Source organism: Boeremia exigua (assembly GCF_020726555.1).
Source record: "Boeremia exigua strain MPI-SDFR-AT-0100 chromosome Unknown C7974scaffold_14, whole genome shotgun sequence".
Lineage (NCBI taxonomy): Eukaryota > Fungi > Ascomycota > Dothideomycetes > Pleosporales > Didymellaceae > Boeremia > Boeremia exigua.
This window is the reverse complement of record NW_025763531.1, coordinates 76,031-100,803: the sequence shown is the minus strand read 5'-3', so window position 1 is coordinate 100,803 and position 24,773 is coordinate 76,031. Positions and strand designations below refer to the sequence as shown.

Here is a 24,773-nt window from a genome sequence, read left to right as displayed (position 1 = left end):
GGTAGGTTCGCGTCAACGTTGAGCGTACAACACCATACTTTTCAGCTATTTTAGACCAAGGAATATCATCTTGAGATACAAAAGTATCACACTCTTGAAGAGCTTCTTCTAATCCCATCGCGTTGTATTGTTGTGGGGCTGAGATAATAGAGGTGTTTTGGTGATCCCGCGCATTGCGCGAATCCGCGCATTGCGCGCACGGACACGGTACGGCTGAGTTCTAGCTTGTCGATCGGCGCCATAAGCGAACGTTTGCGTTCAATAAACTGGGCGAATACCAAATTTCGTGTCGTCAATGTGTTTGGTGTTTTACCATTTGTCACACAACGTCATTCGGAGCACAGTTTCATCGAGTTGCATGGCAGATCAAAATTGCAAAGATCGCTTGTGGAATAGGAAAATGCGGTGCCGTCCTCCATCCCATGCCCCCGAGCGGTCACTGGATAAGGCCTTGGATCGATAACGGTCGACGGGCAGGCTTCCAATCATTGCTGTGGTCCTTCTGCGTCTGCTCTGCGTGCGGAGAGCCTCCCCTCCATGGATCAGGGACACCTGACGACCACTGGCTCGGTAGAGATTCCACCAGGTTTTTAACCACTCTAAAGGCGCGTTGAGCCATAGGATCATGCATGGCTTGCAAACATCGACCGACCTTCTTGGTATATCGAACTAGCGTCATTCCGTCATGTGGCTTAACGTAAGGGTATGACAAACCTAGCCAAAAGATCGAGACTGCTTGCATTAGATAATGGACGACACACCACCAAGGCCCCTGACCGTACATGAACCCAGAACTGGGCTGATCAGGTAAGAAATCCACGATCATTATTGCTGCCTCGATACAGCCATCGCCCATTCTTCGGGCAAAGCTCGCCTCGACTCCTTCTTTCCAGACTTCTCCCTGTGCTCCTAGGCACGGTCGTGTCAGCATCATTCTCGCGCTACAAGCCTGGAAACCAATGAGCACACGTTCACGATTAAACTCAATGTTTTCGGTGGTTAGTTCATGGAAGTTGAACTCCTTGGGAAGTGATAGTGCCCACTGGTCGAGGCGCTGGCCTAGATCGACCATGGTCTGCTGGGTTTCTTGTGCGGCTCTGACCAAGGAGTTTGCAGAGTAAAGTGACGTGAGTATATCTTGTATGATCATATACAATTGGACCGTAGCCGTGAAAAACGACCCAGGGTTTGTGTTCGTGGTGTTTGATGCTACTGATTCAAGAGCGAGTTTCGAGATGTTGGGAGGTCGATCCTGGGTCCTAAACACGAGGCTTGCGCTGTCGTCGCACATCCGGTACCCAGTTGCAATCGCCTGTTTTTCTGTGACAGGGACCGGTAATGGGACCGAACAAAAAGATTCCACTATTATGCTTGGACGACCTGTTGTAGCGCAAAGGTTTTGCTCGAGTGAGTACAAACTCCACCACGTCCGTCTCATTATTTCCTGCTCTGCTTCCGGTATGGTAGTGTCGTTGTTGTCAACATGGAGCCCGAGCCGGTACGCAAAGCGGAGGGCTGTGCCAACGATTGTCCAGGCACTTTGCTTCATTAGCAGCAATTCTTGGGAGTTTGGGTGTATATCTGATTAGTAGCTTACCGGCTGATTTGCCCAACTGACATCCAGTAAAATGCAAGGAGCCCAAGCCCCTTTACCTGTGTTATGTCCACATCACAAGTCAAGGTAGCCTTCTCCAGGTGCAACGCTCTGTCCCTTGCTTGATAGAGGATATGATCGCGTTCATTGGTTCGCCAATCTGGCTTCGCTAGGTATGAATAGTATGCACCGATGGCAAAGACTAGATTGACAATAGCCCGCCATCCTCGACTGATGTAAGGGGAACCGTCGTTCTGTGAGGCAGTGAAGTAGCTGCGAAACTGTTCTTCGAAAGTTGCGCGAATCAATATAGGGAAAGAATCATGCACCTTACTCATGTAGCAATCTAAAAGACCTTCAGCAATCTCTAGGGAGGGTAGCTTGTAAGAGTCAACGTAAGGTTCATCTTCGAGATTATCGCCGTCGGTCCAAAAGCTGTACAAACTTGTTGCTTCGTTGTCAAGTGCCGAGCTGCATTGTTCAGGATGTTGGCCAGGGCTTCGTCTCGTTCGCTCTGAGTGCGCCGTTGCAACTTCACGTAGCCATTGCACCACGGAGCTTCTCCCGACAAAGCTAGTGGCACGAGCTCGATTATTAGCGTTCAGATCCTCATCAAATGGATCCATTGGTCCCTGATCAAGTTCATTGCAGTTGTTCAGCGGACCAGATTTTGGAGTTTCTTTTGTACCGTTGGCGCTCGTGGCGTGTTCAAAGGGCGCTGTTGGATGGCTAGATACTGGCATTTCCCCTTCTAGCTGAGCCATCGTTAGCCATAGGAACGATATTCGAGTACATATGTCGGGGAAGCTTACATCTTTCAAGATTTGCCCAATCCTGACGTGGTCTTCTGTATTTGCATATGATCTCAGTCTCTTCAGGAGTGTAGCCATCTCATGACACTGTCTCATGATGCTTCGTCTATCAGCGCAGGATGATTTGTCATGGACTACACCGTACTCACGTCTTCAGCCGATCTTAGCGAGGTAGAATGTATACACAATCCCGATTTGTGGTCATGCAATGCTGACATCGCGGTCGCCCACCATTGCACTTGATTTTGTGTAGCCGACACTAGTTGAGGGAAGCATCGTTAGTAGAATAATAGGCTTGTCAGTCTCGGATATTAATGTCGGTCAGTGAGATCAGTCTTGATTGCTGTTCGGGAGTAATGAATCTGGACATACAGCTGTGCACGCTCGAGAAACCCGGTGCCTATCCTTTGTTGTACTTGTGTTTTGAAAAGGTTTGAGCTGCCGTGGAATTGCGACTTTGCGTTGCCCCATTGACGACCGTGCGAGGCTCGATGGGTAAGCCGAGGCTGAGGCCATTTCCGTAGGTATACACCAGCAGCTAATATCTCAAGATCGAGTATGTATCTACTAGCTGAGAGAGCCTCAGAGCGCTGATACTGGAGTGGCGACGGATCGGAGAACCGCTGTTTGGATTGCCGAGACGTCCCTGGCTTCCCGGCTATGCGTAGGATTGCAAGCGCTGTGGATCAAGAGATATCAAGTAGGCTTGCGGAAGAGAAGACCTTATCTATCAACCGTGACGTGGCTTCACAGGTCGTGAAACCATGCCACTGTTTAAACTGGAGAAGTCGAGTGCACAAGGATGGGCCAGAATCCCAGACTAACGACATCCCGCTGTCGTACGGTACCTAGGTACCGTGTCTGTGCACGCGTCAGCCATGTTCGCGTGCCATACCCCAGTGTGACACCGTACCCGCGAAGCGTGATTCAACCACCACCATGCCTGGCATTACTAATATACTGCAGCAAATTGATACTATAAGGTCTGGTAAAAGGTCTTCTATCGCAGAATTGCAGGAAGTGCGCGTTGTAACCGTAAAACTCTGTCGTACACGCTTAGAGCAAGTGATAGAAAAGGGCAAGGCAAAGCTAGCGGTCAGCCACCAGACACGCTAGCGAGCATGCACAACCTGTCGTCGAGATACTGGGACTATGACTGGTGGAAGAATGCGGAGAAGCTGCAAGAGGAGGTGCTCAGAATGTGCAAGAGAGATCTCGGAGCAGAGCATCCTAGCACGTTGACCGTTCGACTGAAGACTAGTTTGACAAGGGCTAGCAGATGCTAAGGACCGCTGTTGGCTGGAAGTGATAGGGGTAGACCTAGGCTAACAGGGATCCTCTACAAATGTCGCTTGCGTAAAGGCTTGTGTGAGCGGATGTAGGCTGTTGATCTGAGCGATGAGCTGACTACGGCTGCTGATCCGCCCTCAGGCTCTCGCTAGAATACGGAAACAGCAGAAGCGCACATTAAGAGTCTTTGAACGCTATAGTAACGTTGTGTTTCTCGGCACATTGCAACACGGCTCAGGCCTAGCACAATGGGCGGAGAGTCTGGCTAAGGCTATGAGTGTGCTCGAACAAACTAATGCTGACATCCTCGTGGTCCTTAAAAGCGACTCGGAAGTGCTAGAGCGGACCCAGGGTTGCTTCCACACTATGATCCGTGCAGGCAACCACGACGGGCTTGCACTAATTGAGATCACATGTTTTTATGAGGAGCTGCCTCTGCCCGGCGTTCAAACTGTGAGTCATACACTGATCAGGTGCTAGAGCGTAATCTACTCAAAGTCCGCCAGTCAGCTCGGCGCATTCTGTCACACTACGAGACTATTTCCCGATAGCAGCACGACAAAACCACGCGGACATGACGAACTTCCGTGCAGTTGATGACTCAGGATTTGTCCCCGTTACTGGTAAGGTTCGCCGATGGGTCGAAGTGCTTGTCGTAGCAGCGGATGATATCAGGTCCACTCGGGAGATTGCTTGAGATCCGTCCACATATTGCAGCAGCTCTGAGATAGGTGGTGCGCCAGGGTCGTGAGTCCTAGGAATCACTCAAGGTGGCCCGCACTACAAAGGTGCAACTACCGTTAACGGAGGATCGCTCTTCCAAGGGTTCTTCGTCGGCTAGAACAAAGACACGGCTAAGCTAGCACTGTGCCTAATCGAACTGGCGCTGTTTGCGTCGACCAAAAGGATAACCGAGCACAAAAATGGTGCATAGCCCTGATCGTGTAGCGACAAGCTCGAACATTGATTATCCGCTTTGTTAACGCTTGTTGGACACCTGTCAGGACAGCGTCCTGAGTCTTACCCTGATGGAGACTTGCCGCACCCTGCGGTATCGGAGGTACGATCAGTGCAAGCGCATGTTTCTGAGCTGCAATTTTACTGACTGCAAGCCGTACAGAATGTGGAGATTCTGGATCACTTGCATCCAAGCTGTACTAGAGATAGTCGTGGGTGTGTAACAATCAACTAGCAACGTAGACGAAGATGAGACTTGGGATTCAGAGAAAGACCGGAGAACCAGAAAGACACCACTAAGCGTATAAGTAAAAATTGTTATAGTGTCCGTGCGCTGTAGTGTATCATAAGTAACGAAAATACAATCAAGACTCAGATGCGGCTGTTCTGAAGACAGAAAAGATGACGTAACCTCTTTAGATCCAATTCTTCACAGATAGGACACTTGTAGGAGACCACAGCCTAGGAGTAAAATTACAAAACTTCACCAATGTTGTATGGGTGCACTAGACAGATGCAAGTCTTACAAGCGTGTGACTGTAGGATCTCCAGTAGAGATACTGGAGGTTATTACCTCGTGTCTACCAACTGGATCTACGTCTCGATGAAAGTACATGTACTAAAATCAGCTACTTCTCGACTATCGTGCTTAGATGGAAGATTCAATGCTGACCTAGTCCGCTTCTTATCGCTAAGAACGGGTCCGGAGATCTTCTCCTCATCTACGTCTAGATCCTGGCCTTGGAGTACCTCAGCTTCGAGCTCAACGTAGGTCGGAGGTGAGAACAGCTTCCGTCCCTCAAAGAACCATGCCAGCGACATCGCAATAAGAAAAATGCTAATTATCAGGCTGGTGTAGTTCATGCTCATCGCGTTCACAGGATGGACTTGCGGTATCTGTAGAGGAGTGTGATTAGCAAGATGCTTGTAAGAAGGCGGGGGGTACATACCAGCGCTACAATGGCTACCAATATGCAGTAGGCCACGGACACTATGTAAATAGGCTTAGACCAGCGCCCAAAGTTCCAATTCGGGCTCTCTGGCAACGTAGACCCGTTGGTCAGTAGCATGATCAGAGCAGGGCAGCCGAAGCTGATGATCATGCAAATGGCTTGTGAGCCAATGATGGCATTGAAAGCAGCCGAAGAGAACAGGTAGATGAGCCCAATTACCACGACAACGACGGACGGCATGTTGATAGACCATACAGGGAGTTGTGTGCGAGGCGAAAGTTCGGTGAGCTTGCTGTTCCAGAACAGTCCTCCGTCTCGGGCAAAAGCATATCCTTGACGACTCATGGTCACCGCAGCACCTAGTGCTGATGCGCCATTGTTGACAAGTAGAATGATACAGAATACTATTGCAGCCGCATTGCTACCAGTTCCAAGTCGGATGAGCTCAAGGATTGGAACACCCGTAGATGTTGCTGTAATGGCCTCCAGGTCTGTGATGGAGAACCCAAGGGCAAGAATCCAAACGACACCTACAATGGTCTGCGAAAGAATGACAACCACCAATATACGGGGAATAATCTTCTTGGGCCCCTTGACCTCTTCGGCAAGATGTGTTGGGCAGTCGAGGCCCATCAGGGTCGAGAAACTGTTGAACAGGCCGAGTAAGATCGCCAAGGAGGTGGATGAATATCTGGTTCAAGATCAGCATCAAAGCTCGAAGAGAGGTCTATTGCGTCTTTTTTACTTACCCAGTACTGTTGTTCGTCTTGATGAACACGTCACGAGCGGAAGCTTTTGGAGCTTTCACCAATAGTGCAACCGTGAACGCTATGAAGCCTAGCACGGTCGCCCAGCACCCTATCACCTCCAACGTCGGGATGCCCTTAAGCCCGAAGAGATTGATGATCCAGCAGGTGGCAGCTACCGCAACATATACGAGGAAGAGCTGCCACCTGGTACTCACATCGAAGTCATCGTCGCAGAGATTTACCAACGCCATGGTCAATGTTGCAACTATGGCACAGCAAGCCGCGTGGGTGAAGACCCAACCGCAGTAGTTGAGCCAACCAAGAGGATACGCGCATTGCCGGCGATATTTCTTGGGCAGTAAGAAGGTGGCGAAGTGATAGGCGCCGCCTGCGTCGAGTGTCAGTGATCTGCTCTGAGGAAGCACTTGATAGTTCGTACCAGCCGTAGCGAAACGCGAAGCACATTGTGCAAAGGTCAAGATGATGCAGATGACACAAAAACAGGATCCAATACTGAGTTTACGTGTCAGTAATACTCTATCGATCAGGAACTTCGGGTCTTCAGAATACGTACAAGCTGTAAAGTATAGTGGGAATTCCTCCTGCGGAAAGACCGACAAAGAGGATGAAGGACATGCCTCCAAAGACGTTCAAGGTGAGCCATCCTACACTGATACCACTCCAAAGCCCGAATGTATGGGGCAGTTGATGTGTAGCGTCATTTTCTGAAACAGGCATGGTGTCCCTTTTACGACTAGAGATCACAGTCGTCGATGGCCGGCAAGAAAATTCTTGCGTGTTATCCAGCTCATACCTTCTCCGCTGTATATTTGTACAAAGTCTTCTTCACTGCATCCACCTCGCTATCCCACAAAGGCAGTGGTCTTAGGTCCAGAGCCCAATGTGATAAAGATACACTAGATAGGGACCCGTTGTCTCTCGACGCCTCTATCTCATAAGGCTGTTGTTGTGATAGGTTGCCGGTGATATCGCGAACCTATGAAAGTCGCCATCGTGTGAGAAAAGATAGCGAAGTTTCTCCCAATGCAGCATGGTCCTTTTCTAGGCCGCTCCCATCCAGCTCAGCTCGCTCGTCAGTTCCGCATGTCAAGGGTCGAGCCTACAGCTGCTGCTTGATTTTCCTTCGTCTTGACTGAAGGTTCGCACATGTGTGCGGCCTTGCAATTATGCCGTGGACGACTATAACGTTGAAGATATCTTAAGGTGGCGTCGTTGGTCCGGATCAGGGCGGTTTGCACTAAGGTTAAAAGGGAGAATATAGCCGCGGGTGACACGTTCAACGTTTCGCGTATCTCGTAAGTCACGTGGTGATCCTTATCTGAGTCTGACTATCGCGGTCCTTTGATTCGTGGGTTCAGGTTCTACACTAGAGCATTCTAAGCCTGGTGCCGTTACGACAATCAGGTTGAACTCCCACGACGACTCTTCTCCTCTACCCCCTCTACTGATGCACAATTGCAATCGATTGCGCACTACTTCACATCAAGAACATGGCGACCGTTCAAAAGATTGCACAGCCACCGCGTGTAGTAAAAAGTACCAGATCTCGAAGCGGTGCGGACCCTTGTTACGGCCTTCACTAGCACATCCTGATTCGAAACACTATAGGCTGCTTGACTTGTCGTAAGCGACATCAAAAGTGCGATGAAACGAAACCACATTGTATCAATTGCCAATTACGAGGTGTTGAATGCGGTGGGTACAGTATCCGTCTAACCGACTTCACTGCTTGTAGTGGCCCAAATGGTCAACTACAAATGGTATCTAGGCTTTCGAGAGACATCCCCGGCACACAGCTTCGCCCGAAACCAAGACGCGCCAGGCAAATGGAGGAGCTCGGCCGTAATGAGAGAACTCGGATTCCAAAGCTCACGTCACCTTCACCTCGTACTCCTGTTACCGATACTGATATCGATGCGGACACTGATCAAACTGACGTGTCGCTCATCAACCCAGCTGATCACATGTTCATGGACGATGCGATGACCCTCCATGCAGATCCCATGCAGGAACAGTACAGTGAGTTCTCACAAGAACACGCAAATGCGACAGAGATTGGAAATTCCAACTTGCCAACATTGGAGTGGCGTGGTAGTGACACGTTTACTGATGCCGGAGGTAGCCAGGCAAGTTCCTGGGCCACTGGTGCGATCAATCCGGCTCAACCTGGGCTGTTTGACCAAAGGCGGACATTATCAGATTTCGTCCGTTGGAATACGCCAGAGAGACGACCTGCTGCAGCGATGTTGCCATATCAGCATGCTCAGTCGCACATCTGTCCATCCTCGGACAAATCATCGTGTTACTTCGACGAAGACGCAGGTGATTTTGTTAGAAGCGAACGTTGCAATCAGTCTGGCCGCCCGTCCTCTCAAGGTCGATGTGACTCCTTCAATAGCCAACCAATGCACAAGACCCTCGTTTTACACAAGTCTTTGAGTTCGTTTGAGCTCTACTTGCTCAACCACTGTAAGTCAATGCACACTCACGTCCATAATGGACAGCGCTGAGCTTGCGTGCAGTTCTCACGCATGTAGCCCCGCGCTTTCTGCCCACAGTTGAATCTGAACGAAACCCCTATGGGACAGTCTACGGAAATCTAGCCAGAGAGTCGTTACCCCTTCGAAACGTGCTCATTTTTGCATCTGCTCTGCACCTGACAAAGCTAGGCCAGTTGCCCAACGAAGTCATTAGAACCCACCGCGTCGCAATGAGAGACTCTTTTCGCAACGCGGTTCGTTTGACGGAAGATACCTGGGCTTTGGGGATGACGGTTCTTCTGTCAATAGTTCTTGACGTATGTGTCTTCACCCATCCGACACTCTAAACTAACGAGATAAGGTGATTGGAACTGGCATGGACTCATGGAGCTCTAAACTTATTGGTTGTCGTCGGTTGCTTGAGCACGGGTTCCGAAAGATGAAAGGTCGAGTATCCGCAGAGATGAATTGTGTACGTGTCCAGTACAATTGGATGTCCACCATGGGTCGGGCGCTGCTCTTGGGAATGCAATATCCGCACACAATGGCTGGACTCGCGCCCATTGACCGAGGTTTTTGCCCCTTGATCTATTTTGTGTGTCCTTTGCTAACCACACATATGTTGTCATGTGTAGCCGAAGATGATGAGGACGATGATGCCGACCTCGCCATACAACAGCATCACTGGTGGGCCAACATGCCTGATTTCAGCATGCATCTCCTGTTGCGCGAAGCGACGGACCTGGCGATAGAGATTGAAAGGATTAGAAGTCAGCCAGGCAACTACGACGAGTTACTACGCTTGATGCCCAGAGCGGCAGATCTCGTTCAAGATATCACGAGCTGGCAACCTGGACCCGCTTCTGTCACCCCTGACTATGTGACAGACGAGACGCATTTCAATAACATCTGGAGGCAGGGAATGCTTTGCTTCGTATACCACGAGATCTACTGGTTGCGATCGTCCGACCCACTGATTCAGGCGTGTGTGCATGCGTCATTAGATTCTTTTCAAAAACTGTCCTGGCTCCAGGCATGTTTGTGGCCTGCCTTCATGATAGCCGTACATGCATGCACGGAAAAAGCACGGTTGTGCTACGAGACACGGCTACGGCGTATGCACACGACTCTCAATTTTACGGCACCTCTTTCGATTGTACTTGTTTTGAAGAACATCTGGGACACGTTAGACGACGATGATACCGGGGTGAAGCGTTGGAAAGACGTAGTTGTGGGCTTAGAACTGGAACTGAACATTCTGCTGTGAAATACGAAAAATCAAATTGGTTCAAAGCTTATCTTGGAGAATACGGGAACTACGTGTTTTTCCTCTCATCTATGCTGTATGGCTACGCTTGGGACAATTTCTGTACCTTTTCATGCACCTACACTCTCGACAGGCTTGCCTTCAAACGGACCGTACCCAAAAGGGTCTTCTTTGCTACCCAGGAGGGTTATCGGGTCTTTCATACCAACGTGGCCGCAGAATGGCTCACTGACCGAGTAGCCGAGTAGGGCCTGAACTTCCGGCTCATATGTCTTCAACACCTCGATGGGTACACCAACGTACTGATTCTCATCTGCGCGGTAAGATCCACGCGTCATGTGACAGGAGTAGATGTTGCGACGTTCATTTTTCAATTGGTTGGCGCCGGCACCGTGCCAAATCGAACCAATGATCATGACAGCATCGCCTCTCTCCATTTCCGCCGTTGAGCAAAGCGATCGATCGGCAGAGCCTACCTGATCCGCTTCAGGCCACTTGTGCGAGCCAACGATGACTTGTGTGGCGCCGTTTTCGTAGACGCAACGCTATACAACAATAATTAGTAGCGGTTCTTATCACTTTGGTGGTATTGAAAGCCCATTGACGTACCGTACCAGCGACAAGAAGGCCTAGTAACGTGCTCTCTCCACTCCCCTCAAGATGCTCGAAATGCTGAGCCATATCATCTCTGTGAAGAGGCTGGGCAGCAGACTCCCCACGTGAGAAGGCTTCAGACACAGCTAGGACCGGGTTTGACACACACTCATACCGTTTGCCGTCGCGGAACGGGTATCTATTGCAGATGTTAGAGATTACGTCTCTTACTGAGAAGACGGAACTTACGAGACTTCTCTCAAAAGCGCTTTAGCGGTCTCGCGGTACGTGGGGTGGTTAACGCATTTATGAACAAAAGTGTGCGATTTGCCCGCGAAACCACTAGATTTCAACCACATTTAGCTTCTTTTATGCCAATGAAGCAGGAGAAAAGACTGACCTGAGTGGCGGGTCACTTGGGGGAAAAAGCGTTCCTTCATATTTCAAACCCCGGAGTTTGTCGAACCAAGGCTTTGCCTCCTGATCCATCTTGTCGATATCTTCGGGCTTTACGAAGTTTTTGATGATGATACCACCATCACGTTTGATGACATTGACAATATCCTCAATGGGAGCGGTAGCCGGCAGAGCGGTGATCTCGGGGTTACTACGCTGGTGAGGAGGGTTCGGCATGCTGCCTTGAATGGATAAGTAGACAGGATTGCAAGAACTTGATTGCAACTCTCGCAATAGAGATCAAAGAACTGAGTTATGAATAGATGCTTTTTTAACCTGAAGCCTGAAAGCCTCCCGTTTTATCGATGCTCATCGCGTGTGCACAATCAACAAGGTGGGTCAGCGCTAGTAGATAATTGGTTAGTCGCGACTAGAGTATTCCAAAGCTGCTAGAGCTTCCCCGTGTGGCGATTCGTGGCTAGTCTCACTGACAAGAGATAAGTACTGCTCGTGTAAAGTGTAATCGTCTGGCCCCGAGTGTAGAGAGATATGTTTCGCGCGCGTCGCGCTATGATGACCGGATCTGGCAGCGATAGCCTCGGAACAAGCGATTGCGCGTAGGCGCCGCTGACAACTGTGATAAGCAACGTTGAATTATCCGACTTTGTATGGTGAGGCATCGTCAGCCCCGGACACTCAAGCCCTGTCGAGAAGGTTCGGTCTCGGGACTAAAACGCATTGTGCGATATTTAACAGTGACAACATTCTTCAAACGAATCATATCAATCACGAAAAAAAACCTTCTACTCAACATTACAAAGCACATTTTACGTCGCTATGATCTCTGCAGCTCCATCAGATATTAGGCGCTTCGCGCCCACAGCCTACGCTGGCGACGTATTCGAGGCCCTGAAGGGTGATGGTGTTGCTATTATCTCAAAAGCGGCCAGTGAGGAAACGATTGACAAAGTGCTGGGACAAGTAGGCACGATCACAGGCGAGCAGGAATACGGCCTGGCTGGCAGGAGCACCACTTTCGCTACAGACCTCCTCATGAATCCGCTATACGTCGAGCTCACGAAGCGTTTCTTGACTGACACTTGCGTCATCTACTACGAGAAAGAGCGCACTGTATCGACAGCCGAGCCACAAGTCTCTCTTACAGTGGCGCATGCTTCCCAGCCCGGTTCTCCTGGCTGGGGCCTGCGTCGACAGGATGATTGCCATCACACCAAGCACCCTGCGAAGCGGGAGACAGACTTTGGTATTGCTTACGCGGCAAATGACATCACCACCGAGAACGGTGCCATTCGTGTGGTTGTCGGATCGAACCGATGGAACGACACTCGCGATCCTACTGACGAGGATGAAACACTCATTGAGCTGAAGAAGGGCGATGCTCTATTATGGTACATGAACGAGAGCCACGAAAATCAGTAACAACATGCTAATAGGTGTCACTAGTCTTGGTTCCGTATACTACGGCATCAAGCCGAACACAACATCGACCCCAAGTGTTCTCCTGAGCGCATTCACTACTCCCGGTTGGTGCCGTCAGGAGGAAAACCAGTACCTTGCCATCCCGCTCGAGATATCCCAAACATTTCCGGAGGATGTCCAGAGATTCTTGGGATACTATGTTAGCAGGCCATATGGTGGAGCAGTCGAACACATGGAACCACTCGACTTCCTCAAGGCCAAAGGTGATTGGTCAAAGTATGTTCCAGTTGACTTGATATAAGGAAGCGAAGGAGAGGAATAACATGTATTCCTTGCTGAGAAATTATGTAGCATGGGTGCTGGATGACTTGTTGTCAATGTTAGCGTTGAGTGGTTCTAAGCTCAAAAGCTCCTAACTGGAATCTTTCATCATTTCATTCTTGTAATCTCTAAATTCCATGTTCTCTGGGTAAGTACACAGGAATGCCTTGTATTACAGTTGTCAAGACTGGAAGCTATTGTGCCCATTATGACCCATAAAAGTATCCAAGGCACATGAGCCTTTGTTGGCTTTCTTTATTAGATAGAGCAACGTATGCTCCCAATATTGCTTCCCCTTGTAGTTCTGCCCAGCTAATTTCCTGAATATGACCTTTGTCGTTACGCAAGTAACCTCGAAATCTACCTGATCCAGCCTACAGTCAAATCTTATGTAATGTCCTGTGCATTCTGTATATGCCGAAGGGTAGGGCGGCCTTCGATTAGTGTGCACCACGTGTCTTGATCAGCATACAACTTCAGATTCTTGGGCTGTGGGCATCAACAACGACGATACAAGGAAAAGGTTGAGAGATGATTAAGATAGCACGCAGGACTGTATCATCAACTATTGTTTGGATGTCTTCGTTCATGAAGTAGGTTGTCTACACGAGATTCATTGTTACCTTTCTAAGAAGCGAGAATGAACTAAGGTACATATCGACGTACATACGTCCAATACTTACGTAGTATTCATAAATTCAAGACATATAGAACTAACGGTGGCCATGCTAACGGAACATTCACCGCGAGAGATAACATCGTCCTGATTGAAATTCACTAGTAACACACGGCCGCACAGTTCTTACTCCGCCAGTTCGTAGTCGTCTCTCTAGAGAAATGAGCAGCTTATCTATTTGCGCGTCCTTAAATGCTTAAATAATGCCAATAAAAGCCTGTGGTGGAGTGAAGGCAGATTGCCACTATCACAAACGTGGTTTCACTTTTCCATATTACGTCAAATGGTCGAACAACTTCGCCAGTAGTTCCGAATGTGTAAAGCGCGCTGCAATCACAGGAACTAGATGCTGAATGCTTGCCAACTATACTCTGTCCATGGACGTGATGGAATTTCCGATTTTAGAAGTAGGCAATGCGCGCAGGCCTGACTCATGGACAGTCGAAACTTTTACACAAGTGGATATTGCAACTGCTCGCATTTACTCGCCACATTATACATGGAGATCTCCTTGTTGTCCCGACTGGACCCTTGCGATTGCGCCATCAGGATGCTTCTCCCATCCTTCATGGTCACTTTTCGGCATTCTGACAAACAGAAAGTCCAGAATTAAAGCCAATACCACAAGGGCCATCCCAAACCACAAGGCAGCTCGGTACCCATCAGACTCACTTCCTCCGTTCTTCACAACCTGACTCTCAATGGTACCCGCAAATCCAAGCCCAAGACTGTTGCCATAAAGGTTGAGCGTGCCAATCAAGCTTCCGGCGACACCCTGTTCTCGTTTTCCGACACTATTGCTGGCGATTATTTGCGCGGCTACATAGACAAAGTCTGCGCATAGTGCGCCAATGAAGATGGAAGGGAAGGTCTGCGCCCAGTAGACCTGTTTCTCTGGCATTGTCGCAAGAAGTACCAGTGAAATAATGGAACAGATGATCCCAAAAGCCATGATGTACTGAGCTTCGAGTCGAGGAATTAGCCACGCAGCAAGACCGACTGCTATTAAAGCACCAACACTGTAGGGGATCCAGCCAACAGCGACGCTAAGTACCGTCCAATCTCGTAAGAGTTGTTGCCAAGCGACCATGTACCAGAGCGCGATACCCACTGACATGTAAGTTAGTAAGACCACAAAAACCAGCGCGGTGAACGTTGGAGCTGCAAATATCGACAACGGCATGATGGGCTCCTTGGCGAATCTGCTCTCCCATACGAAGAATGCTGCCAGCATTGCGACTGAGAGAATGACGATAGCGATCTCGTAGGGCTCGTTCCAGCCAACTGATGGCGCTTGGCTGTACTCATTAGATTTTGATTTCTAGATTCTCAACGACACTCACTTACTTCCAAACAAAGTTAAACAACACGAGTCCGCCTAGGCCAAGTATTATTCCTACGAAGTCAATGCCACCCTGTTTGTCCAAAGGCTCTTCGTGCTTGAGAACCAAGTATAATGCACTAAAGACTATTGCAGTGAGGATGGCTCTACAGTCGAATCAGCGTAATGTCCTCGCCATCAACATGCGCCGAGCTTACATGAGGACGAAGAACCATTTCCATTCGGTCAATTCGAAAAACACCCCTACCAGAAGCGCACCAAGCATAGCACCAATCGGAGGGGATGCCGCGAATATAGCCAAGGTGAAGTTTCGCATCTTTCCTGGCGGAGCCATAGTCGTTAATATGGCGACGGCGTTGGGCATTAGAATTCCTCCGCCAATTCCGGTCATGGCCCGCATCGTTACGAATGTAATATAGGTGGTGCAGAAAGCATTTCCAAGAGAGAACACGAAGATGAAACAGCCTGCTACCATGAGCATGCGTTGATGGCCATATACTTGTGGCGTAAGTCAGCGTATGGTCTGTCTCCAAGCTCAGTATCACTCACTGGTGCCCAGGCGGCCACTGATAAGCACAAAAGCGCTTTGTGTAAGGCTAGAGTAATCAGTACAGAGGTCTCGAATGTCGATTGAAGGAAGAAAACCTACGAGTACGATGCGGCCATCCAATTAGCCTCGCCTGGCCCGATACTATGCCCAAGCCTCTTGGTAAATTCGAAGCCGCCCGCCACAGTCGAAAACATCGAAATAAACTTCCCGTTGCAAGTCAACGCCGTTTTTCAATAAGATGCTTCTCGAGGACATACCTGAGTCAGATTGCATAGCATGACTAGGCAGGAAGTAAGGATAAGCGACGCTTTGCTCAACGGCCTAATCTCATCACCGAGTACGAGGCTTGTTTGTGGAACTGGTTCGGAGACGGCTGTGACGACGCGTGCGAGAATCGATCCATCTGCTGGAGGCCTGTCAATTTCAAGCGCGTTGATGTCGTTACGTGTCATCTTTCCTGATTCTGGGGTCACGGCGGCGCAAGTCGCTTTAATGTTTATGGAACGAGAACGGAGAGCCAACGCAGAAAATAAAATAGTCATTGAGGTGCCGCGAGTCGTGGAACTTCCTGGAATTGCTTGAACATTTCTACGCAATCGCGGAATGTATTATGGCCCAGAACGGAACCTAAGCTTCTGTTGGCAGCGAAGATACCAGCGGGTCTCGATATACACGCGTGTAGAATCCCAATCGTGTGGAAGCTTGACCAAGCGCAGAGAAAGTAGACGCGGCTTTCCCCGCTTCTGATACCCAAAGCGGTTAAATTTGCCGATTGTGATTCGACATTCACGTTCCCTATACTGTGATAGCCCAAAGTTGCCAATTCTGGTTACCATGTCTGTGCGCGTGACGCGCGGATTCGCGTGACGCGCACCCCCACCATATTGTACTCAACTTCACACCCACACAACTCAACCCCACGATGTCGCTAGACGCTTCCCTCAGAGAAGTATGTGCTTTAAAGCTTGGAGAACAATACCGCTATTCAGCAATTGCAAAAAAGTAGGGTGTTGTGCGGTCAATGTTGAGCTTTACCAAAACGTTGATACTCAAGTCCTTCAAGGCGACGGGTATAGCACCACTTGAACCTGACGTCATCCTCAACCGCTTTGCCAAAACACCAGAGAGCTCAGACTCAGATAGTACCTCATCGTCTGTTTACAGCAACAAAGATCAGCTCAATATAGAGAGCTGTTGCGGCGGGTTGTCAGAGATAAGAGTAGTCGCGACGTCAAAAAGATGAGACGATCAATCCACCACATCTCAGTCAAATCCCTACTACTCTAACGCGAGACAGATAGCCTTAAAAAGATACCTAAGGCGCAAAAGAAGCACAAAAAGAAGAACAAAGCCTTGGATTTCGCGCAACCACAGGAATACCACGGTAATGCTGTCTTTTGGTTACCTAGCAAGATCAACGAAGCGCGCTTCCGTGAAAGGATTAAGAAGCAAGACAAGAAGGAGGAGGCGCTTAGAAGAGACGACCGACAAGGAGATAGCAGCTGCTGAGAAGCTTGTCAAGGAGAAGGGGAAGGAGGAGAAGCTTGTGGCGAAAGAGGTGGCCAAAGAGGTGCGCAAGAAGGCGAAGGCTAATACAGCGATTCAGAAGGCTGAAAAGCAGGCTGAAAAACAACGCCAAAAGGAGGAGCGTGATGCTGCAAAAGCTATAAAACAACCCCAATTAGGCAAGAGAAAAGCCTCAGCAGCAAACCAGCCAAAAAAGCGTCAAAAACGTGGTCATACTGGTGGTGTTAGTAGTGGTCGTCCTCCATCGCCGCCTCTGACTGCCTCAGCCATCACCACCCGCCGCGGCCGCAACGTCACACCTCCAAGTAAATATAGATAGGCCAGATTGATTGCAAGCATCACTTTACTACTCTACCACAAAATGTCGTGATAATAGCTGTTGTAGGTAGCTCAATAACCTCACTCAGTTTTAACACGTTTTAGTGTTGCCGTGCATCACGCGCACAGACACGGTACCGAGTTCGGCCTCGTGATGCACACGGCGCATAATGCACACCCCACCAACTTTCGCACCCTAGAATAAGTAAGGTTATTAATTAACACTACAACGCTGCTATCACAAGATAAGTTAGTAGATTACTATATAGACTATTATAAAACTTTTAGCTACCACAGTTTTTTTAGAGAACGCATAGTGCGGCTAGTAGACGTTGTTATAGGTAAAGGTAGTAAGGGCGCCTTATAGGCAGCTACCTGCCTTTGCACAGCACCACTACCACGATTCTTTGTTACTTTTAACTAAGATTCCTATAAGGCCTTACTCTTAGCCTGTTTAGGCAATTAGGTACTTTTTCCTGCGTTGCTCTTACGCTAAGCCTCTTCTTTACAATCCTCAATTTGAGCGCGCTTCGCAGCCTATGCCTTAGCTATTAATACCTTCTTCTTCTCTTGCTTAACACGCTTATTCTCCTTCTCCTTCGCTTAAATTAGCTTCTTCTAATGTTAAAGCTCCTTCTTAGTAGCTTTTGCTGCCTCTGCAGCGCGCTCTAGGTTCTCTTTTACCTAGAGTTCTTGCTTTGCGCGCTTAATGCGTAAAGGACTCCACAAGACTGCACCACTACTGTTATTCCTGTTAATAGGTTGCAAAGGTAGTACCTTCCGCTTTCTCTTCTTATTCTTATTAGCCTTTAGAGCCTCTTCTAGGCCTTTAATTCGAGCTTCTTAGACCTCTAATCGCATATAGAGTTAGTAAAGGGCTTAATTAACTGCCTTATTAGCACTAGACCTATCCTCTTCTCTTGCACGCTTAAGTAGCCGCTAGGTCTTGCGCTAACTAGGTGAACCTAGTGCAGGCTAAAGCCCTGTAGGCTCTAAGGTTGTGCTAGGCGTCCTTAGTGTTAGTATTCTAAACTTCTTAAGCACAACATTAGCATCTAGTAGGTAGATTCTAGTGCACTTAAAGGCCTGTACAACAAGGTCTTTAGTAAAGGTCTTCTTCTAAGCTGCCTAAAAGAGCAGGAAGAAGTTAGCTTAACCTATAGGCACCTACCCCTCTATAGTGTAGCCGCAGTAAAGGAGTTCTATAGAGTAGCTCTGTGCTAACAGCCCGTAGCACGCTACATTAAGCGGCTAAAGCGCGTAAGTTGCGTGCAGAGGGAATATAAGTAGGAGAATCTTGTTAGCATAAGCATATTTAATAAAGGCCTAGGTAACATAACTGCTATAGCTATTAAGGATCAAGAGCCTATACTTCCCTCGCGCTCTTACTCTTGTATAGCAATCAAATACCTGCTTTAGCTAGATAACACTAAGAGCATTATTTATCTAGCTATTTAGTAAGGTACTAAAGTATATATTGTGTTTCCCTGCGTTAACGCGCTGCACCTAGCTCTCTTAGAGCTAGAGAGACAATAAAGGATAGATAACTGCGGGCGGCAACGCATAACTATCAGCTCCTACTGCTCCTACTACTGTTACCCACTTCCTGTTGCTATTATAAGATGCTAGCTTGTATTTCTAGCATTCAAAGAGTTGCTTATTAAAGATTCTAACGCCCTTTAACATTACTCTAATTATAAATCCCTTCTTATCTATATTATACGTGTTTTCAGGCTCTATTAAATGCTGCTTAATTGTACTATGCAGTAGGTTAAAATAAGAGCTAAAGGATTCATATAAAGCAGCATCGTGACGTAATTTTTCTATAGGCGTAGTCTAGGCAGTAAGAAGGTTGTTAGGGTAGCGATAAAGGAAGCGCGATACCTATTAATTAGAGGGCTCCTATTAACACAGCGACTTTATAATTCTCTGCAGGATCTTTCTTATAGGCATAAGGTGTCTCTTAGTAAGTAATTTAACATATTATATAACCTTAATTTTATCGCGTAGGTAGAGAACTAGCTAGTGTTTTAATTTAACCTTATTTAACGCGCATACACCTTAGTGCCTTTAGCTTAATGTTGTGCAACAACAACTATATTTCTAGGCAAGATCTGTATATAAAAAATGTTCTCCATACTTTAAAGTAGCTAGCTCTGCAAGGGCTTCTTTTAATAGCATTGTAGGGTTAAGTTATAGGGGGGTGCACAGTATAGGTTAATGTTAGTAGGGTGTGCATCACGCGCCGCGTGCATCACGAGGCCGAACACGCTACTTACTAATAGCTATAGATTGCTTAGCGCAATAATAATAATTTCCTAAATCTCCTACTTAGGCCTTAGTTCACTATTAATCTTAGTATGCGGTTCTATCCCTCTGTGCGCAACTAAATCTAACAGATCCACACCTAGGGTGTACTAAGCCCTTGGTTCTAAAACCGATCTGTGCGTCAGTTCCTCTGTTAACGCACTGCTGTTCTTCCTATATCCACACGTCTTAAATTGCTTAAGCTTACATAAGAACCTGCCATCCTTAACATCCTGTTCTACTACTTTAATGTTATAGGTAACAAAGATTGCTGTTAACAATTGCTTAAGAATAGGCTAAAATATAGGCATCAAGGCGCAAATAATAGCAAGCTAAACCTTAATGCAAGAGAGTATCACGTAGATAGGTGTGAACTATATTAGGTTAGGATAAGAACGCATACCAGCGCTGTTAATAACAATAGAGTAAAGTCGCCAGGCTAAGGTTATAACAACTCTAGTAGATTATTAGTATCGTAATTAGATTGTTTAATTAGGCGTGTACTTACGTAGCACCGCATATAAACACACCTACTATAGCTAGCAATATCTTTACCTTTAAATTCGGTGTCTTTAGAAGTATAAGCGGCACTATAAAGATTACAAGGTTAAGGCACATATTAGAGGCAGCATAAGCTTTAAAGGCAGCAATATAGCCACAGATCCTATCATCGCTAAATCCAAATCTATAGCATTTGCTTTTAATAGAACAGTCCCAGAATCCGCTTAGAGAAAGGCAGTTAAACCAGCCTACAAATATAAACGCACAGCCCTAGAGGATAGTAACCACTAGAAGACTAAGGCAGATCTGCCTTATAACACCAGCTTTAACTAAGGACATATGTTAGGATTGTATGCGTTTAGGTGTAGCTACTCTAGATAATTCTACTTATATATGCAAAGGTATTAAAGCAGCAATAATATCTTAATAAAAACAGCTATAGTAAGGTATATATTGTTCGCAATATATGTGGTCTATCTAAAGTAAGCAGAAGAAATAGAAGGATGCAGCAACCTATACGTGTAAGTAGCGAGCCATTTCTTCTATACTAAGATATAGAAAGTGTTAGCCTAGGCCGTGCAGTATTGCTATAAAGAATCTTTAGTTCAGAACCTTACACGTGCAAGCACGAAGACGCACATATATAAATAAAGGTTGTTCCTACAGTCGCGCATGCCTATACCAGCCTAGTAAGCACATAGCCAGGAACAGCATATTATAGTTAGTATACATATAGCAGATAGAATAAGGAAGGCATTATCCTATCCTAGCTTGTATACCACAAATACACAAATATAGAGTTAAAAGCTAGCTGTTAATAGAGCAAGGATCTATACGCATTGTTAGCGTTAGAAGAGAAAATATTTATTAACGCAACTCTTACTAAGAAAGTAAGGGTAGTTCCTAAGATTATATCTTTCTAGTTAGAAAGGGGTAGCTTTTTAAGAGGATCTAGAGGGTTCGCAAGCATCAAAGCAATAAGATCTACCTACTAATCACTCATCTTACACATAAACAACAAAGGAGAGAGAAAATGCTGTTAGGTACTAGGGCCTGATTGTTCTTTAATTCCGCGACTAGACTACTAGCCAGCTAGACAAGAATAGCTTAGTGTCCGCGCGCTATGTTAGGAGTCTTCTGCACGCTAGTAACAAGGATAACAACTTTGCCTAAGGGTAACAATTCAAGGCTTTAAGCGAGCTTTACCCAATATTAGTAGCTACTAGTAGCGCAATAAACCTCCTTTTCACGATCTAACTCTTATAACAAACCAGGCCACATCAACGCTGCGCATATAGTATTGCTAAAAGTAGGAACCAGTATATGTAAACATACAATAAGACGTTAAAGTAATATTCTAAATTTACTTTGTAAGTAGCTGCATGCAAGGAAACTAGGTTTTCTAAAGGTATCCCTAGGGTAGCAAATACCGCCTAGTTAAGTTTAGATGCTAAGTTATACACATAAGCAAACGTTGTGCGTATTATGCTAATTATTTAAACTCTAGCTATTATTAAATCGTCTTTTATACCTAGCTTCCAGCGCTAATGCTAACTATCAGCACCTTTTCACTCATAGGGCCAGCTAAGCGTCTAAAGGTTTTGCTATGCTAACTATTAGCACTTTATAACAAGCTACGCCAAGCTCCTAACGCCAATGCTAACCATTAGTACTCTATTGCTGCTAAGCTTACACTATCTTTAATTGCTTACTCTAACCATTATAAGCGCCTTAACCGCAGGCTAGACAGACACTCTTATTGCTACCGCGCCCGCTTAATGCATGTGCTACAATAAAAATCATAGACGTGTGCAACTGCTATCAATAACCGCGTTACTATTAAAGCAAGTAGATGTAGGCCTAGCGCTAGCTACTTACTCTATATCTAGTTAACTATCAGCGCCTAAAGGAAGGGGCATAGTAGGTGTTAAAACAACTAACTAGAGACAGATTCGATATAGACAGAAACTATGTATCACAAGTCCACTTTACGCAATAATTTCATTATCGCAACGCCTCCTGCAACTGCTGTTGCTATTAGATAGATGCGACTAATATACAGCTATAGAAGTAACAGCTGCACTCTACCTGCCACGTCTTGCTATAATTAAGGAGCTCTTAAATTCGTAGAAGCAGTCGCTATACTAGGTTATCTTCATGTCTTTAGGTCTGTGTAAGAATGCCCTTGCGCAGCAATAGCTCTAAATTTGTCTAGAGGTTCTTAAGCAAGCTTGCTTAATAACCGTAGAAGGAGGGCATGTTTTAACTAGAGAGCGGCTTTAAGATTAGAATATCTTAACCCTGCTTGCAAAACAGATAGTCTACTCTATACTCTTCCAAGTAACCCTAGTCGCCACAGTCTTTAACTAGATAACTACCTATTCGAGAACCCCTGTTACTATACTTATCTCTAAGACCCAATCAAACAATTACTTACAGACCTTATCTAAAGTATAGAACTTAACAGTCTATAACTAAGCCTATCAGATCCTAGAGTTAGACAATAACCTTCACTCTAGATACACCGTGCTTATTCTTCTCCAGTCCCTCTATAATGTTCTCCAAACCGCCCTTAATAACTTCAACATGATTAGGTTTAAACTGTCCCTTAGCGATCTACCCGCTTTCACCTCTAAGGCTGTCCGTTAACCCCTTAACCAAGTAACGCAGGTCCAGCTTCAACGCAATATCTATAATCTGCTAAACTGCAACACACAGCTCTTTTAATTCACCTAGCTCTTTTGCTTCTTTGTTAACTATTCCTATAATAACTATGCGCAAGTTCCGCGTTCTAGTTAATTGCAGGATCTTAATACCTAAGATTTGCGTTTCTTTAACAGCAATTAAGTCAAACACAAACTCTAATAGTAATCCCTCTAATGCCTTTAGAATAGATATAGGAAAGGGTAAGATAGAAGAGAGCTAATAGGTATGTATTTAACTTTTAGATTGCTACATAACATTATAAGAACAAATCGGCTATTATTACGCATATGCTAGATAATTCTATATAACATAATCAGAGCTACCCTATATAATCTATTATGGTTTAAGTCTATAAAACATGTCACAGCGTATAGTACCGTAGTAAGAAACAATAGAAAGACTGCGCTATATTGCTGTCTAGCTAGGAGAGTACAATATATACCTATCCTAAGACTAACTAAGCTAGGGCCATCTGCCGTGGGTAGACGGTCTGATTAACACCTAATTAATACTGCAACATATTCGCACTACTGCGACACGCATTATTGCGATAGCTAACCCTATAAGCCTTGCCTCTAGTGCCTTAATACTTGTTCTTTTCGTCTACAAAACATATCTCGCGCTCTACACAATAATACAAAGCTTTAAACCCTATCCTAGGCATTACTTAAAAGATAACTTCTACACCCTAATAAACTATAAGTTTTATTATGCAGAACTATACTTAGATCTCGATTATATAAAGCGAAAAATACAGCTCCTGCAGCTAGTATTATTAGAAGAAGATAAGCCGCTCTAGATAAAAATAACCTCACTGCCTGTTATCGCAACTACCTAGCTACACTGCTATCTTATACTTTGCCTATATTTAAAAATCCATAGTAGCAACGCAGTTAGATCTGCTAAGAGATTTTATTTGCTAGAGAGGTTATAATACTCTATAGTAGCCTTATAATTAACTAGTAGACACTGTTATCAATTAGAGAGGAGCTAGACCACTATGCGCAAGCTCATGTTACACGCATAGCGAGAGATAAATAGAGTAAAGATATTGCTATGCTTGCTAGCAGTAGGTTTTCGCTTCCTATAATGTCCTGCTCTAGTGCAAACTTTCTAATAAGCAGGCAAAAAATATTAAGTAAAGAGAAGAAAGAAAGTATTATTAGAGTGCTCTCGCACGCTTGAACGTATAGCGTAATAGACCCTTAAGACAGGATTTTTGCCTTCCTAGGGTTCGTAGATCCAGGCTATAGAACCCTCCTAGATTACAGCCTTAATAAGTTGTCTATTCTTTAATATATATGCAAGCAGGTTATACTTTATAAAAACGGCTTAAACATACTTACAAACTGCGATTACAGATATAATCGTCTGCAGGATGTACCGTCTTAGACACCAACCTAGACACATCCTAATAATAGCCTGCCTATGTTGTTTATATATAACGCTGCATTTAATCATCCACTATTTTAAGCATCTAACAGCCTTCCTGCAGATGCTACATTTAGTTTACACAATGCTCTTACTAACAGCATCTTAACCTTACAATATTTATTTATTAACAGCCTAGCAGCGCAAGGCTCAATTAGCCTAATGCTATCTCTAGAGTTTAGTAAAAATAACATTCTAGATTAGCAGCATATAGTAGGGCTAAAGCACAAACTAGAAGACATAAATTATTCTAGGTGCGTAGCTTAGAGGGGCTAGGATGCTAAGGAGATTTATAAGTGTAAAGAAATGTTTATGCAGGTAATAAAAGACGCAAAGTTTAATATTAAAGGATATAGACGTTTTTTCAGTCCCCTAAAGGCTACGTTAGCGTAGTAAAGGGCATTGCTAACTTATAGGCTACAGATTTAATTTGCACACTATATAGGGCCGATACACCATACGTTTTAAGAAAGGTTAAAGGTTTCTATATTCTTATAAGCAATGCTTATATAGAAGGGCTAATATATAGGGAAGCAGTTAA

At 46.0% G+C, this 24,773-nt stretch overlaps 7 protein-coding genes across 7 annotated transcripts; 3 read left to right on the top strand and 4 right to left on the bottom strand.

Moving 5' to 3' along the window:
- Positions 1-416: 416 nt before the first annotated feature.
- C7974DRAFT_74704 (fungal-specific transcription factor domain-containing protein) lies at positions 417-2,808 on the bottom strand. The gene is made up of 4 exons (XM_046147208.1): positions 2,556-2,808; positions 2,407-2,506; positions 1,598-2,349; positions 417-1,538 (listed from the first exon to the last, which is right to left on the bottom strand). Exons 2-4 carry the CDS (start codon positions 2,500-2,502, stop codon positions 437-439), a joined length of 1,950 nt encoding a protein of 649 aa, XP_045991662.1. The 5' UTR covers positions 2,503-2,506; positions 2,556-2,808; the 3' UTR covers positions 417-436.
- A 1,014-nt stretch (positions 2,809-3,822) lies between these two features.
- On the top strand, positions 3,823-4,393 carry C7974DRAFT_322238 (uncharacterized protein; the record flags this gene model as incomplete). Its single annotated transcript, XM_046138847.1, has 2 exons — positions 3,823-4,153; positions 4,203-4,393. Coding segments are annotated over 2 exons (522 nt in total), but the record flags the coding sequence as incomplete, so codon positions are not given.
- Positions 4,394-4,816: 423 nt separating this feature from the next.
- Positions 4,817-7,271, bottom strand: C7974DRAFT_74676 (amino acid/polyamine transporter I). The gene is made up of 5 exons (XM_046147207.1): positions 6,930-7,271; positions 6,795-6,868; positions 6,356-6,743; positions 5,604-6,297; positions 4,817-5,550 (listed from the first exon to the last, which is right to left on the bottom strand). Exons 1-5 carry the CDS (start codon positions 7,091-7,093, stop codon positions 5,248-5,250), a joined length of 1,623 nt encoding a protein of 540 aa, XP_045991660.1. The 5' UTR covers positions 7,094-7,271; the 3' UTR covers positions 4,817-5,247.
- A 532-nt stretch (positions 7,272-7,803) lies between these two features.
- On the top strand, positions 7,804-10,228 carry C7974DRAFT_404961 (fungal-specific transcription factor domain-containing protein). Its single transcript, XM_046143005.1, has 5 exons — positions 7,804-7,930; positions 7,985-8,845; positions 8,899-9,173; positions 9,218-9,428; positions 9,492-10,228. Exons 1-5 carry the CDS (start codon positions 7,867-7,869, stop codon positions 10,121-10,123), a joined length of 2,043 nt encoding a protein of 680 aa, XP_045991659.1. The 5' UTR covers positions 7,804-7,866; the 3' UTR covers positions 10,124-10,228.
- Positions 10,229-10,233: 5 nt separating this feature from the next.
- Positions 10,234-11,476, bottom strand: C7974DRAFT_368729 (uncharacterized protein; the record flags this gene model as incomplete). Its single annotated transcript, XM_046139910.1, has 4 exons — positions 11,118-11,476; positions 10,967-11,059; positions 10,733-10,916; positions 10,234-10,668 (listed from the first exon to the last, which is right to left on the bottom strand). Exons 1-4 carry the CDS (start codon positions 11,348-11,350, stop codon positions 10,234-10,236), a joined length of 945 nt encoding a protein of 314 aa, XP_045991658.1. The 5' UTR covers positions 11,351-11,476.
- A 356-nt stretch (positions 11,477-11,832) lies between these two features.
- On the top strand, positions 11,833-12,854 carry C7974DRAFT_368725 (uncharacterized protein; the record flags this gene model as incomplete). Its single annotated transcript, XM_046139909.1, has 2 exons — positions 11,833-12,522; positions 12,578-12,854. The coding sequence occupies exons 1-2, from the start codon at positions 11,951-11,953 to the stop codon at positions 12,852-12,854; spliced, it is 849 nt and encodes a 282-aa protein (XP_045991657.1). The 5' UTR covers positions 11,833-11,950.
- Positions 12,855-14,024: 1,170 nt separating this feature from the next.
- Positions 14,025-16,065, bottom strand: C7974DRAFT_404958 (major facilitator superfamily-domain-containing protein). Its single transcript, XM_046143004.1, has 6 exons — positions 15,700-16,065; positions 15,542-15,645; positions 15,442-15,488; positions 15,090-15,390; positions 14,898-15,038; positions 14,025-14,848 (listed from the first exon to the last, which is right to left on the bottom strand). Exons 1-6 carry the CDS (start codon positions 15,982-15,984, stop codon positions 14,044-14,046), a joined length of 1,683 nt encoding a protein of 560 aa, XP_045991656.1. The 5' UTR covers positions 15,985-16,065; the 3' UTR covers positions 14,025-14,043.
- Between the last annotated feature and the right edge of the window lie 8,708 nt (positions 16,066-24,773).

Bases quoted from the DNA above. Each gene is read 5' to 3' on its own strand.
- C7974DRAFT_74704 (XM_046147208.1), bottom strand. From the start codon at position 2,502: ATGAGACAGTGTCATGAGATGGCTACACTCCTGAAGAGACTGAGATCA. The intron at 2,350-2,406 runs GTAAGCTTCCCC...ACGATGGCTCAG, and splicing joins TTGGGCAAATCTTGAAAGAT to CTAGAAGGGGAAATGCCAGT. The intron at 1,539-1,597 runs GTAAGCTACTAA...AATGAAGCAAAG, and splicing joins TCAGTTGGGCAAATCAGCCG to TGCCTGGACAATCGTTGGCA.
- C7974DRAFT_74676 (XM_046147207.1), bottom strand. From the start codon at position 7,093: ATGCCTGTTTCAGAAAATGACGCTACACATCAACTGCCCCATACATTC. The intron at 6,744-6,794 runs GTACGAACTATC...CACTCGACGCAG, and splicing joins TTCGCGTTTCGCTACGGCTG to GCGGCGCCTATCACTTCGCC. The intron at 5,551-5,603 runs GTATGTACCCCC...ACTCCTCTACAG, and splicing joins TGGTAGCCATTGTAGCGCTG to ATACCGCAAGTCCATCCTGT.
- C7974DRAFT_404961 (XM_046143005.1), top strand. From the start codon at position 7,867: ATGGCGACCGTTCAAAAGATTGCACAGCCACCGCGTGTAGTAAAAAGT. The intron at 7,931-7,984 runs GTGCGGACCCTT...GAAACACTATAG, and splicing joins AAGTACCAGATCTCGAAGCG to GCTGCTTGACTTGTCGTAAG. The intron at 9,429-9,491 runs GTTTTTGCCCCT...TGTCATGTGTAG, and splicing joins ACTCGCGCCCATTGACCGAG to CCGAAGATGATGAGGACGAT.
- C7974DRAFT_404958 (XM_046143004.1), bottom strand. From the start codon at position 15,984: ATGACTATTTTATTTTCTGCGTTGGCTCTCCGTTCTCGTTCCATAAAC. The intron at 15,646-15,699 runs GTATGTCCTCGA...TGCAACGGGAAG, and splicing joins TGCTATGCAATCTGACTCAG to TTTATTTCGATGTTTTCGAC. The intron at 15,039-15,089 runs GTAAGCTCGGCG...ATTCGACTGTAG, and splicing joins AAATGGTTCTTCGTCCTCAT to AGCCATCCTCACTGCAATAG.